Here is a 14713-nt window from a genome sequence, read left to right as displayed (position 1 = left end):
TTGAAAGTTTAATGACTTACAAACCGTAAGTGTGCAAAAAAACAAATATATCATGGAGAGGGAAAACGATTTTTCATGGCACTGTACTGTCAAAATGTTAAATAAGTATATGTCTCACAAGTAATATTTGTCATTTTCTTTCACACTATGCTGTTAAAATAACGTGACTTGCACCACCAAAAGGCAGATAACCTTTGCATTTCCTGTTCTGGTGCACTACATTACCAAATAAAATAAGTTTGCTTGTGGAGATATCCACAGACATAAATCACAAGTCACAACATGCCACCTTGACACAACATCTTGACCTCCCTGGTTGGGCTTGCTGGGCTCTAAATAATTTCAGTCCAGTTTTTTTGTGAACTGAAATAGCTCTGCTGTGCTTTCCATTAAATATGATGTATATGTGTTTCATATTAACTCTTATCTCTCCGTGTATCTATATATCTCTTTTAAACTGTTACACAATGAAGAAAGATTAAATATTATCATATGAATTGACCATAAACAAATGAAAAAAGTTAACAATTCAGAATTAAAACTCATCTATTTAACAAACACAGTTGTTAAAATAAAAACTTTGATCAAATCAAATCAAAATGTATTTATATAGCACATATTAAAACAACAGTGTTGACCATAGTGCTTCACAGTCAATAAAAACATGAGACAGTTAAAACAAACAATAAAAGAGGACAACAAACAATAGGTAACAACGCAACAAGCTAAAACAGCCAACTAGACAGAATCAAAAGCCAAAGTAAAAAAATAAGTTTTAAGACGTAATTTAAAAGACTGGATAGACTCAGCAGTGCGAATATGAACGGGGAGGTTATTCCAGAGTCTGGGTGCCACGGATGCAAAGGCCCGGTCGCCTCTCGACTTCATTCGAGTCTTAGGTTGTGCTAGGAGCCTGTGGTTGGACGATCTAAGTGCTCTGTTGGGATTGTATGAATGGAGTAAATCAGAAAGATAACTGGGCGCTAAATTATTCAAAATATTAAAAGTGAACAAAAGAATTTTAAAATCTATACGATATTTAACAGGGAGCCAATGTAATTTGGCTAAAATTGGAGTTATGTGTTCATGAATTCTCGTACCTGTTAAAAGACGCGCAGCTGCATTTTGAATTAACTGGAGCCGGCAAAGAGAGGAGTGTTGGAGGCCCGAGTAGAGGGAGTTACAGTAGTCCAATCTGGATGTAATAAATGCGTGGATAAGCTTTTCAAGGTCCTTTAAAGGAAGGAACGGCTTTGCTTTGGAAATCTGACGCAACTGGTAAAAGCTGTTTTTTACCACAGTGGACACCTGTTTCTCGAGTTTAAAAGAGCCATCCAGGAACACTCCGAGGTTTCTTACAGTGGACGAAAGATGGCTAGCGAGAGGGCCTAGGGCGTCAGCTAACTGGTCTAGCGGAGTGTGACTACCAAAGACTATGATTTTGGTCTTATTCTCGTTCAATGTAAGAAAATTATGTGATAACCAAATTTTAACTTCATGCAAACATCGGATTTCAAAGGTAAATAAATCTGGATATCATCGGCATAGCAGTGAAAGGAGATGTTGTATTTACTAAAAATTAATCCCAAGGGCAACATGTACAAAGAGAAAAGAGCAGGAAATCTTGGAAATGGTAGCCAATCATCTATTTTAACTGTCATATTTGAGCACCTCAAAATCTTTAAAAAAAAATAGCTCACCTCTCATCCTCTCAAGCAGATAACGTCTGAAAAATTGTTGACCAGCGTAATAAGAGATCTTTTGAAAGCAGAAAATCGGACTGCTGAACTGCTCAAGCTTACAGTCAGCCAATTAACATTTCAGACATACCACAAATCCATCTCATCCATCTTTAATTCCTTCATTTGGGGCAGTGCTTCATTCCCAAATCAAAAAGGGCAGTCTGTCACCTGACTTGGAAATAATCTAATGTCAGATTTTAAGTAGCTTATACTAGTATTGCCTTGACCATAATACAGCATTTAAAAAAAAATCATTTTAACAAATAAATATTGTTAAAGAAATGCTCAAGAAATATGATTATTTCAGAAGATCATATATAAAAGAAGTAATTGGCACTATTTAAAGAATCAGAATGACTCTCCTTTCTCTTATTTCAAAGGATAGTGGGTTAGTGAGCAAAATGCAGATGGAAAAATAAAAGCAAAAGACGAAGCAGCTGGAAGAAGTCACAAGAAGAAGAGAATAAACAAGCAAAACCTCAAGGAAGGCGAAAGCTAAGGACAGACAAAAAAGGGAACGAGAGCGGAAAGATATTTGGTAGCTTGTGCAAAGTATTGGAAAAAGTATATAAGCAAGCTAGTCTGGCTCGGGACAGACAATTTTAATTTCACAAAACATTCCCACTATTTGTATCTTGCAAACAAATTACATAATGCAGATGAATCAGCATGAAACTGGCACAGACAGTTAACAATTAAGTAGCATTAAGAAGCAGCATTAGGAAACACAACAAAGAACAGGATGGATTAAAGGATAAATGCAAATGGATAAATGAGAGAAAAGCTTCAACTTGAAACCCAACAAAGGGTCCGTTAGGTAATATGAGATTTACCACAGCATTAGAAGACAAAAACATATGGAGGCACTGATTTATACAAACTGGAGCTAAGTGAGGGTTACATAAGCTTGTAGCAAAGACTGAAAGTTCTCACCTTTCTAACTATATTTTTTCCAATATGCTTGCAATCTTGATTGACAGGCTGGAGGGCTGCAGGAAGTCATTTGCATAAGTAAATAAGGACATTCTGAGCAAGTTCACTGTTACCATGGTGACGCTAGAAAACTGTGAGGACACATTTGGCCCATGTTTAAACTGCTACAGAGGAAACTAGACAGGTGCTCTGTATGTGAGTGCACATTATACACGTGCACATACACATGTATGTATGGATCCGGTCCACACATACACACAGCTCTATTCAGTACAGTTAGTATGAATGCATATGCAAACACAAGCGTCTTCACAGAAGCTTCAAAGATTTAATAAACTATTATAGACAAATGCAAAACTTCAAAGCAGAGTCTCTTTGCTGAGAAGATTTCTGACCTAACAATAGCATGCTTACAGCCCGACAACATTAAAGCACTTTATATTCATCAACTCGTACACATGGTCTGCATAAGAAAAAGGTGTTTGATCCAGAGGAATCTTAGATCTTTGACTTCTTTAATGTGCTGCTTTATTTATTTATTTGTGATGCAGTGAAAACTATTGGTGCATAATGTATGCATCAAATAAAAGGGCAACACCTTGCCCCTTTATTCCTAACTCTCTGATCAAAAAACACGAGAAAGGGCAGACTGAGCTGTCAGAAACTCACACAGAGGACATCGCCTGAGCGTACCTGAGCGAGCTTCACACACCCAGCCACATTTTTATGATATTATTCGTGTGTTGTCACAAGTGTCAATGTTACAATACCGGATGAATCAGTAACTGTTAACTGTGCAGAAGCTACCATCTCACATTTTTCAGTATGTTATCTTGTCTCGAAAACACTGACACAGAATCAACTGAGCCCTGAAGCAAGAAAGTGGAGAATGAGAAGCTTTTGAGGAGTTCTTCAAAAAAAATCTCCTGCAATTTAAGTTTAACTCTAGCAATACAGAAATAAAATTACACATTTTACATTTATACCTAAACCAATTGTGTTTAGGTATAAAGCAGGGAGCATGATGAATATGTTCTATAATTACAACATATCCATCATGCCATGCTGACACAAGACTACGCTGGTTGCCGCTCATTTGTATACTTCTTTTGAAAGGTGCACCTTGACAAATACGCCAAAAGTCAATGAAAGTACACAGATTGTGTAAAGACAACCATTACAAAATTGCCAGAGACCATGTCTCCCTAAATGGCCAGAGAGCATTTCATTAAGAGTCACTTTTATTGAACTCCCGCTTAAACTGCTAAAACGCTGTCGGAGGAAGGATGAGCAGCTTGCCACTCTGTTAGCGCACATACTAATGAGGCAAACAGCAGCTAGCTGCCACAGCCCGGACTTTATGATATCAGGGAGGTAACTCTAGTTTAACAGTCATTGACTGGCACATCATTCCTTTCTGCTTGACTTTCTTGGTCGATGAAATAAGGACTGTGGGTAATCTGTAGTGAACTCAAATAACAGGAGAGAGATTATTATTGAAAGCAGAAAATCAATCTTTAAAGAATCAGTTTTGTGACAAACTCCAGAACATGGGTGGATAAGTGTTTGTAAAAGCTCCTTTTTTCCTAAGAACGTTTTGTCTCACTTTTAGATATGCACCCATTTGATTTTTACCCCAGACTCCCTCTCCTCTGTAAGGACAACTGTCTGCGCTTCTCCTCAGCCGTTCTCGCTGTGCAGTGTATTGCAAACACAGCAGGAGTGCTGTCAGAAGAAGATTATAATGCATCTGATCGGGTCAATGGACAGTAATGATAGATGGCTCCTGAACAGAGGGGAGTGGAACACGTAAATGGTGGGTTAAGGGAGACTGAGAGAAAGAGAAGTGGTAGTGAAAGGTTAGTTAGAGGCTGCACTATTTGTGCAGGTCAGAAAGGAGATCAAACCCCAGCTCTTCCCCTCCCATTTGCTGTCCCCGCTGCTCTTTACACTACTCTTCTCTCCTCAGGGGATCTCGTTATGGAAGACTCATTGGCCTTGAGAACTGAGCCTAGGCAAGGCAAGGCAAGGCAAGTTTATTTGTATAGCACAATTCAACAACAAGGTGATTCAAAGTGCTTTACAGAGACATTAGAAACAAAAACAAATAAAAAGCATGATTTAAAATTGATTAAAACAATCAAACAAACTAACTAACTAATTAACAAACAAACAAACAAACAAAACAGTATATAAAATCAAAACAGATAAAATCAGAACAGTAGATAAAATCAGTAGTTAAATGTAAGTTTTGAAATTTAAGCTTAAAAGTGTGGATTTGGTGCTTTATTCAAATGCAGCTGAGAATAGGTGAGTCTTCAACCTGGATTTAAATAAACTGAGTGTTTCAGCTGATCTGAGGCTTTCTGGGAGTTTGTTCCAGATATAAGGAGCATAAAAGCTGAATGCAGCTTCTCCGTGTCTGGTTCTGACTCTGGGAACTGATAAAAGACCGGATCCAGATGACCTGAGGGATCTGGAAGGTTCATACTGGGTCAGGAGGTCATTGATGTATTTTGGTCCTAAACCATTCAGAGCTTTATAGACCAGCATCAGAACTTTAAAGTCTATCCTCTGACGGACAGGCAGCCAGTGTAAAGACCTCAGAGCTGGACTGATGTGGTCCACTTTTTTGGTCTTAGTGAGGACTCGAGCAGCAGAGTTCTGAATGAGCTGTAGTTGTCTGACTGATTTTTTAGGTAGACCTGTAAAGATGCTGTTACAGTAATCAAGCCTACTAAAAATGAATGCATGGACTAGTTTTTCCAGGTCCTGTTGAGACATCAGATCTTTTATCCTTGAAATATTCTTGAGGTGATAGTAAGCTGACTTTGTTATTGTCTTAATGTGTTTTTCCAAGTTTAGGTCTGCATCCATCACTACACCCAAATTTCTCGCCTGGTTTGTGGTTTTTAGATGTATAGATTGAAGTTCTCTGGTGACCTGTAATCGTTTTTCTTTGGCGCCAAAGACTATTACCTCAGTTTTGTTTTTGTTTAGCTGGAGAAAATTGTGGCACAACCAGTCATTAAATGGTAAATGGTAAATGGCCTGTATTTATATAGCGCTTTACTAGTCTCTAAGGACCCCAAAGCGCTTTACATATCCAGTCATCCACCCATTCACACACACATTCACCCATTAATTTCCTCAATGCATTTACCAAGAGCCTGCACAGGGCCTCGGGCTCCTGGTGACATTGTGATATATATTTGTGTGTCATCTGCATAGCTATGATAGTTTATTTTGTTGTTCTTTATAATCTGTGCCAGTGGGAGCATGTAGATGTTAAACAGAGAGGGTCCCAAGATGGAACCTTGGGGAACTCCACATGTGATACTTGTCTGCTCAGATGTGAAGTTACCTATTGATACAAAGTATTTCCTGTTTTCTAAGTATGTTTTGAACCAGTTTAGTACAGTTCCTGAAAGACCTGCCCAGTTCTCCAGTCGTTTGAGTAATATGTTGTGGTCAACTGTATCAAATGCTGCACTGAGATCCAGTAAAACTAAGACTGACATTTTTCCACTGTCTGTATTCAGACATATGTCATTAAACACTTTGGTCAGAGCGGTTTCAGTGCTGTGGTTCTGTCTAAAACATCATAGCAGTTATTCTGTTTTAAGAAGTAACTGAACTGTTGAGAAACTGCTTTTTCAATGATCTTACTTAAAAATGGGAGATTTGAGATCGGCCTGTAGTTGTTCATTTGTGTCTTGTCAAGATTGTCCTTTTTTAGTATAGGTTTAATTACAGCAGTTTTTAGTGGTTCTGGAAACACACCTGATATTAAAGAAAAGTTGACGATCTGTAACAGGTCTGACTCCAAAGTCTTTGAGACCTTTTTGAAAAAACTTGTTGGCAGGACATCTAAACAGCAGGAGGAGGAGTTCAGTTGACCTAAGATGTCCTCCAGGTCTTTGCTGTTAATAGGGTGAAACTGTTTTATGGTGTTTAAACAGTTTTTTGGTGGACACAGTACATATCCTGGATCTGCTGTTGATGTACCAATTGCTTGTCTAATCTTTTGGATTTTTTCTGTGAAGAATTTGGCAAAGTCATTGCAGGCCATGGTTGAATGAAGTTCAGCTGCCACTGACACAGGAGGGTTTGTTAGCCTGTCAACTGTAGAAAATAAGACCCGAGCATTATGGCTGTTTTTAGTGATGATGTCAGAGAAGTAGGACCTCCTTGCACTCCTGAGTTGTAAATTATAATTGTGAAGTTTCTCTTTATAGATGTCATAATGAACCTGGAGGTTTGTTTTTCTCCATCTGCGCTCAGCTTTCCTACACTCTCTTTTTTCATTTTTCACCAGTGTGGAGTTTCTCCAGGGAGACTTTTTCCTTCCAGAGATAACCTTCACCTTAATGGGAGCAATAGTGTCTATTACATTTAACATGTTAGCACTGAAGCTATATTGACGAGCTCATTGACTGACCCTCTGGACAGGTCAGGTGTTAATGGGAAGACCTGGTTAAAAATTGCACTACTGTATTCAGTTATACACCGTTTTGTGATCACTGTTGTTGATATATTTATGTGGGCTGAGATTTTACTTTCAAAGAAAACACAGTAATGATCAGACAGGCCCACATCAGACACAGTAACCTTTGAAATGCTCAGGCCCTTGGAGATCAGTAGGTCAAGAGTGTGTCCTCTATTATGTGTGGCCTCTGTTACATGCTGAGTCAGCCCAAAGTTGCCCAGAGTGTTACTCAGGTCTTTAGTCCCTTTGTCCTGAGGGTTGTCCACATGGATGTTAAAATCCCCAACAATAATTACACAGTCAAAATCATCACAGATCACAGACAGCAGTTCACTGAGGTCATTAAAAAAGTCTGTGCAGTATTTGGGAGGGCTGTAAACATTAAGAAACACAACTTTGGATGGTGCCTTCAGCTGTAAAGCCACATATTCAAAAGACTGAAAACTTCCAGGAGATAGCTGCTTACATTGAAATGATTCATTAAATAAGACAGCGACCCCCCCCTCCTCTCCTAACAGCGTATGTGATAGGCTAAAGAGTGGGACAAAAGAGGGGGACAAAACATCATGCTTAAGAGAAAGAGCGTAAGCAAGAGTGATGATGGGAAAAAAAACTGGGACCTGCAATAGAGGGGGGGGAAGAGCAATCGGAGAAAAGGTGTGAGTGCAAAGAGAAGTGTGCTGAAATGAACAGTAGAGCATATAGCCTTAGGTACCAGATTGTTATTACTGCTGTAGATGGTTTGGAGATGCTTTCAGCAGATTTATGTTGTGCTATAGTATATATATATGTGCGTGTGTATGTGTGTGTGCCACATCTCTGTCTGTGCGTGACTACATGTGAGCACGCATGCCACTATATGCTTGTTTAGTTTAAGTAATGTCAGCTAAATGGCATGTTTTCTAGATAAATAACCAATTAGAAGCTTGTGGGGCGTTTGCAGTGAGCTACAGCATCTAATCAAATCGCTATACACCAGCTGTAAACCATTGCTCTCATCTAAATGCTGCACACAGCCTGCTTTAAATATCCAATCAAGCGATTCAAGACCATGTGCTCACAAAAAAAGGATATGCAAAAATAAAAAGTGAGGACTCCCTTTTCCCTCACGATACTTAGCGTTTTTCTCCTACTTCTGGATCGACATCCATTTTACTGTCTGTCTCTTGTTCATTTGTCATCTTTTTCCTCATTTGTGTAACAGCTTTCATTGATTTGTTTTGGAAGGGCTTTAATGTGCCACTGAAGACTGTTGCTGTGTTTATATGTGTGTACACAAGCTGATGTGAGCGTGTAATTACGAGTACTTTTCCAGGTCCACGGATGTAAGAGTTAACATCTACCTCGTATGAAGACATAGAAACAGCAACAAAGAAGGAATCAGACATTTTGACTGACATACCTGTGCCCGTGCATACACTTGATCTCATACCCACGCAAATGTAGAGTCATAAAGGCTTCAAAGGCACAGTTATTATCGTCATAATCACTCCAAAATCTGCCGCATCTTATCTACCTTCTAACTCCTAATCCTTTCAGATTTTCAGTCATCCATCATTCTCTTTCTGCCTTTGGAGAAATTAGCCTTCTCTTCTCCTCATTTTATCTCACTGTCACATAGCCAAGATGAATTTTTAAGATAGCTTCCCGCTGGGCATTCACAAAATCAGTGGCTATTTCACAGCTTCACTTGTAAGCTTAGTCTTGTGCATGCTGTGCAACCCACATTGTTTATAAGTATGCATAGTTTCTAGACTTAAGGCAAACATTGACGACAAATCATTTTTATTCAAGAACTAAAAACATTTCTTGCATTTAAAATTATGTTAGCTTGTCCGATTACTTTTGAACCTCAGAAAATGGAGGATGATGTATAAATATGGCTGTAATTAAAAAGGAAAGTCAGCACTTCAATCACATGCAGACTGCTTGATTTAAGAAGCACTGTGGTGGTGTACAGATGCAAGCTACAAAACTCTCAACAAATTATGCACCTAACTGTAGATGAAGCACATTCATTTTAGTCCATCTCTGTGTGTATTTCAGGGCTGAACATTCTTCTTGAGTTTATATTTTGCACAAGCAATCACATTTTCTTCCCTAACGGATACAAATGCAAGAGTTAGTGTCTCTCAGGAAGCCAGCTGAGCCTGGGCCTGTTTTGACAGTAAATAAGCTAATAGGCAAATGTCATGGCTATTAAATGAGTTAAACCCGATCGATGTCAACTCTGGAGCAGAGGTGTATAAATTCAATTCAAATGAGACACCAACTGACACCAATAAAACATTTGTTAGAATTTGTCAGGAGAAACACCAAGGGATGTGTGTGCGCGCGTGTGTGTGTGTGCACGGCAGGGGGAGGGCATAGGGTGCATTTGTGAATGTGAATGTGTAACTGTGCATGGAAAGGCAGTGGGAGGGAAAGCAAGGGATGACATAGAGTGAGGGTGGGGAAAAGGGATTAAGTAGGGTAGAGGTGGAGGCATAGATGAAGACGTCACTTTGCTTTGGATTCTTGGCGGTGAGAGATGAGAGAGTGATCTCCCACGCAGGCTACAGAAATGCTTACAGTGACACTTTCCCTCCACCTGGGCTGAACAAAAGGAAGGGGAAAAGTGCAAACATGTCACAGAGCCAGGAGGAGATCAATGTCCACAAACACAGTTAGCAGACAAGCAGCCATGGACGCACAAGCTGAATGCAGCTAAGCATAGAGGATGTTATGTAATTTATCTTTTTTTTAATACAGTCAGCTCTGTGCTTTTTATTCTTTTTCATCCTTCTCCTCACAGTCCTATTCGCCTCTTAACTATACATCACTTAAATCATTTCATCAGGCGCCCACCAGCTGTATCTTTTTCTCTGCAATGACAGCAACCGAGCTGAAGCGTTTTATCTCCATTCTCATCTCAACACTTTGGCTTTGATCTTCGGTTTGTGCGACTGAACGAACCTCACCAAACCATCCCAGAGGGCCACACTCTGCTGTGAATCATGGGGATCTACTCGTGCAATCAAGTCAGCACATATAGATGCTCAAATGTAAATGTACACATAAACTTTTTAAAGCATATTTGAAATGCAGAACAAACTGTACAAGGTACCTAATACTAGTCTACAATTATGGTCAAATAAAGCGGGAGCACAGAGACATAATTTGTTTCCAGCTTGCAGATAATGATCTGTTATATATCACTGAATTAGCATCTCTGCTTTCACTACTCCACACGACCTCATCAGCATTCAAAAGTGAAGCTAATCAATTCCCAGGTAAGTTCTCAAATTTGCCCAGATATGTCTACAGACAGAATGTTAGTTTAGCCCGAAGGCTGGTAGAAACATGACTTGTAATAGTGTGATTTTGCCTTCAGCATGTTAAGCACTTTGGTGGACACCAGTGTTTTAAGTACTGTTTCTGGAAGTTAAATGACGATTGATAACTGCATGCTTAATATGGAGTACACTCAGGCCAGCTCAACAAAAAAAAGGTTTGTTGTTTATCCTGACAATTCATGTGGTCAAGGAAGTCAGTGGAGTTGACCAGGAAGCAGAAAACCAGAGACTGAGATTTTTTAACTTTGAATAAAATATATATAAAAATGTGTGTGTGTGTGTGTGTGTGTGTGTGTGTGTGTGTGTGTGTGTGTGTGTGTGTGTGTGTGTGTGTGTGTGTGTGTGGTGCCCCCAAGGGGGATCATCTGGAGAAAAAAAGATGTGTTTCATTAAAAACAGCTGACTATCCTTGGCAGGAAAGGTTCATTTACTGATCCTCAAATGTCCATGTTTTAATTAATACAAGTGTATGGGCTAAGTGGAGGTGAAGTCATCATTACATGACGCATGGGCTATGTGTAGCAACCAGTCAGTTGTGAGCCTGTGTGCCAATCAGAAGTTTTAAAAAAAAAAAGAAACATAAAATGGAAATATTCAACTGTAGTACAAGTACTTGAAATTTGTTGTATCTGGATAAACCCCTTGAGATGTAACATCTTGTTTCAAGGAGGTCGAGAGAGCTGAGGGTCTGGGAGGTACTGGGAAGGTGAGCTTGAATCTAGGAGGTTTTCCAATGTTGGAAGAAGTAAAGAAGGAAAAACCACAGTGCTGCAGTGTCTCCTCTATGTGTGTGTGTTCATGCATATTTCATGGAACTATGATATTGAAGTATGTTTGAACCTCCCCCTCCCCTACAGGCCAGCAGCAAGGTCCTTCAAGCCCACATGAGCCAACATGAAGAACCACACAAACATACATTCACAAACGCACACACATAGCATGGCACCCTGGCCTTATGCTGATGAATGTCTGTCCTTCAGCGACCACAAGAGCCACAGCAGAGTGATACAGTCTGAATGAGGACAGACGAAGCAAGAGAGAAAACGATGCAGAGAGAGTGGTGACAAGGCAGAGAGGGGAAGAAAAAAAATGGAGTTAAGAGTGTAGTGTGCTGTGGGCGGAGGTGCAAGAGAAGGCAAGGCAAGGCGGTACAGAGGGCAAAGGTTCAGCACAGCTTGTCCAGCATTACTCCACCAAAATAGAGCTTCAAACTGAAAAAGGTAAGGCAGATTGGGGAGTGAGTGACTCACAGTAAACACTCTCAGCAAAAGTGTTTAATCTCAAAAGATTTTTTTTGGTAAACTTTACACCATTCAATTTGAAGTAGTGGAGGAAAAGACTGACTAAGCGTTACTTAACAACAGTACACCAGCAGCCCCAGCGTGCATAGGTGTGGGCTGCTTGGTGATATTACAAGTATTTCAATTGTTCAGTCGATGTGAAATAACATTAACAGCCACAATTAAGGTAAAAGTATTTAACTCGATTCAACGTCTCCTCTAATTGTATAACAATTTATTATAATATAGGACTAAAGTGTTAGCAGCATAATACAGTCCATCGTTTTCATGAGTCCAGCATATTTTAACATAAAATTTGCAAATAAAAAAATATATTTATTTATTAAATATATTGCAATAGTGAAGAGTAACATACTTGATTTTTCAAGAAGAGAGGGGATTCTTTGTCATCCTGGTTTTTAAGTTACAGCAAGTTTCTAATTAGCGAGACACTTTGCTGCTGTTTAATGAACAACAAACTCTTTCAACCAGAACAAACAACCTAATAAACAAAGCACATGCACACACTCACTGAGTCTCACCAGGATACTAGCCCATCTGTTTGCTAAGGGATTCTTGCTTCCTCTAACACTGCTTAAAAAGAGAGTGGGAAACAAATGCAACCCACACACACTAGTGAGTACGGAGACATGACATCATTTTTTCCCTGTGCTGAGTCTCTGCAAAGAACGTGGGCAGGAGTGCGCGGGTAGCTTGTGTGTGTGTGTGGCTCAGTGTGATTACTAAACTGTGAGAGCCGACACAGACTGGGGAATCAGCGCAGCAGACTAATGTGCGCGCCTCTGCGTCCACATGTGTCACTTAGAAGTTGAGGCGATCTAAAAGCATCTTTTTTTCATCTCTGCAATCATCTCCTTATCTCTGCATCTGCTTCTGACTGTCTTTGTTCTTTTCTCCTTGTCTTCTCGCTGTTTATCAGCTGCTGCTTATGCAGTTATTTTTTTTCTCTGGCTTTTGTTTGGCTGCCATGCCCTGTGAGCATTGTTTAATGCTCCCCCACATTCCCTGAGGAGATTGGGGGGAGTGTGGGGGTAAGATGGGGGAGGACAAGGGCATAGGCACTTCATTAATCAATCAACCAGCTTTGAAAATTTACCTAATTAACGGCTAATTACAGATCTGGGCACAGTGCCAGCTGGCATCCCATCCACCTACACCCCTGCAGTCCCCCAAATGACACTAGAGGTAAACATCCCTCCCTCGCTCCCTCTTTTTTACTCTCGTCTTTGTTAGTCTACCCATCCGTGCATCCTCTCCCCCCATTTGTTATTCATTCTCTACTGTAACAACAGATCACCGCTGATCACTCACTCAAGACATCTCTGAGCACTTGGCTCATTCTCATGTCACACCATATGGCTGTCTGATTTTGTTTTCGCAGTCTCACCGGTGAAATATTGGTGGTCATCACAGGTTCCTGGAGGCTCTCTGAAGGCACAGTCTCTCTCCAATGATCATTGGTTCGGTTCTTGTCTTGTGCTTGCCAGCTCTCTCTACGGGACATACTGGCACGCCAGGCACGCTGGATCCTGGTGACATAAGTCAGCAAAATGTATTTATTGAGACATCTTGCATTTTTTTTTAAAAAAGGGTGTTAAATTTTGGAGTTCTTCGTGAAAGGAAATGGTTTTGCTGAAACTTTTTAGAAGCCATGTTAAGTATTTGCTTCAAGGATGTTTGATGAACGATTGTTGGAGTGATAGCTGCTGAGCATAAACTACACAATGTTGTGCTGCCATAACCAAAGGCAAGCAAGTGTTGTTTTTTCTTACTCACTTTAAAAATAAGAAAAATAATGTAAAAAAGACAACAACATTCATTGGACACTTCATTAGATATATGGCTAGTGCAGAGTTGGACACCAATCTGTCTTAAACATTTTCTTGACTCTTTCATGGCATAGATTCACAAAGGAGCTGGAAACATCCCTCATTTTGGTCCATACTGACATGATAGTGTTCAGTTGCTACAAACTTGTCAGCTTTACATCCATGGTTTGTATCTCCCATTCTACCACATCCAAAAAGTCCTCTACTGGATTGAGATCTGGTGACTGTGGAGGCAATTTGAGTACAGTAAACTTAATGTCATATCCCACGCTATTACACCAGGACTACCCACCTGAATTGTTTCTTTCATGTGTTACATAAATTATGACTCTACTATCTCATTGATGCAGCAGAAAGAGTCAGTCCAGAGAACGTTTTTCCAGTCGTCTATTGTCCAATTTTTGTGAGCTAGTGTGAATTGTAGCCACAGCTTCCTGTTCTTAGCCAACAGGAGTGTCACCCGGTGTGGTCTTCTGCTGCCCATCTGCTTCAAGGTTGGATATGCTGTGCATTCACAAATGCTCTTCTGATACCTTGTTTGTATAAATGTCTTATTTTTGTTACTGTAGCATTACTGTAAGATCAACACAGTCTGTCTATTCTCCTTTAACATCAACAGATGTTCACTATTTTCTCTTTGTCTGACCATAAACCTGAGATAAATGTGAAGTAGTTTAAAAATTTCTGAATCAAATCAAATCACATTATTACCTTTTCTGATACATGGTTTGTACTTCAGGAGGTCAACCAACCTCGAAATACCTTTGTTGGTATCCCGTGATTGGCAGTAATTCAGTTTACTTAACAAAGTGGCTGGAGAGCATAGAAATACCTAAGAAGGCGTAAGTAAGTCTAACAATTACCCATTAAAGAAATGTAACACAGCTCATTCTTTATTCTCCGATCACTTAATTTTTATCAAATTTAACAGCTTTGGTGCAGAGCTTTAAGCACATCTGCAGTACTGCTGGGCTTGTTCTTGTATGATAGCATACAATAATGAATTTGCAGTATATGTGTGAGTATATATACTGTCTGTCTGGCATAGTTGTAAGACTGAGCCAAAACAGGTTTCTTGCTTCTT

The 14713-nt window shown here is 39.7% G+C and overlaps 1 protein-coding gene across 1 annotated transcript in view; it reads right to left on the bottom strand.

Annotated features, from left to right (window-relative positions):
* Nucleotides 1-14713, bottom strand: part of schip1 (schwannomin interacting protein 1) — a 239999-nt gene that overhangs the window by 207342 nt on the left and 17944 nt on the right. Inside the window, exon 5 of the mRNA XM_080889898.1 lies at nt 13188-13329. Within this exon, the coding sequence (XP_080746024.1) occupies nt 13188-13329 (142 nt within the window). The remainder of the gene's footprint in view (nt 1-13187; nt 13330-14713) is intronic.

Source organism: Rhamphochromis sp. 'chilingali' (genome assembly GCF_963969265.1).
Source record: "Rhamphochromis sp. 'chilingali' genome assembly, chromosome: 8".
In the NCBI taxonomy this organism is placed as follows: domain Eukaryota; kingdom Metazoa; phylum Chordata; class Actinopteri; order Cichliformes; family Cichlidae; genus Rhamphochromis; species Rhamphochromis sp. 'chilingali'.
Note: the sequence above shows the minus strand (reverse complement) of the source record. Positions and strands in the feature narration are given on the sequence as shown.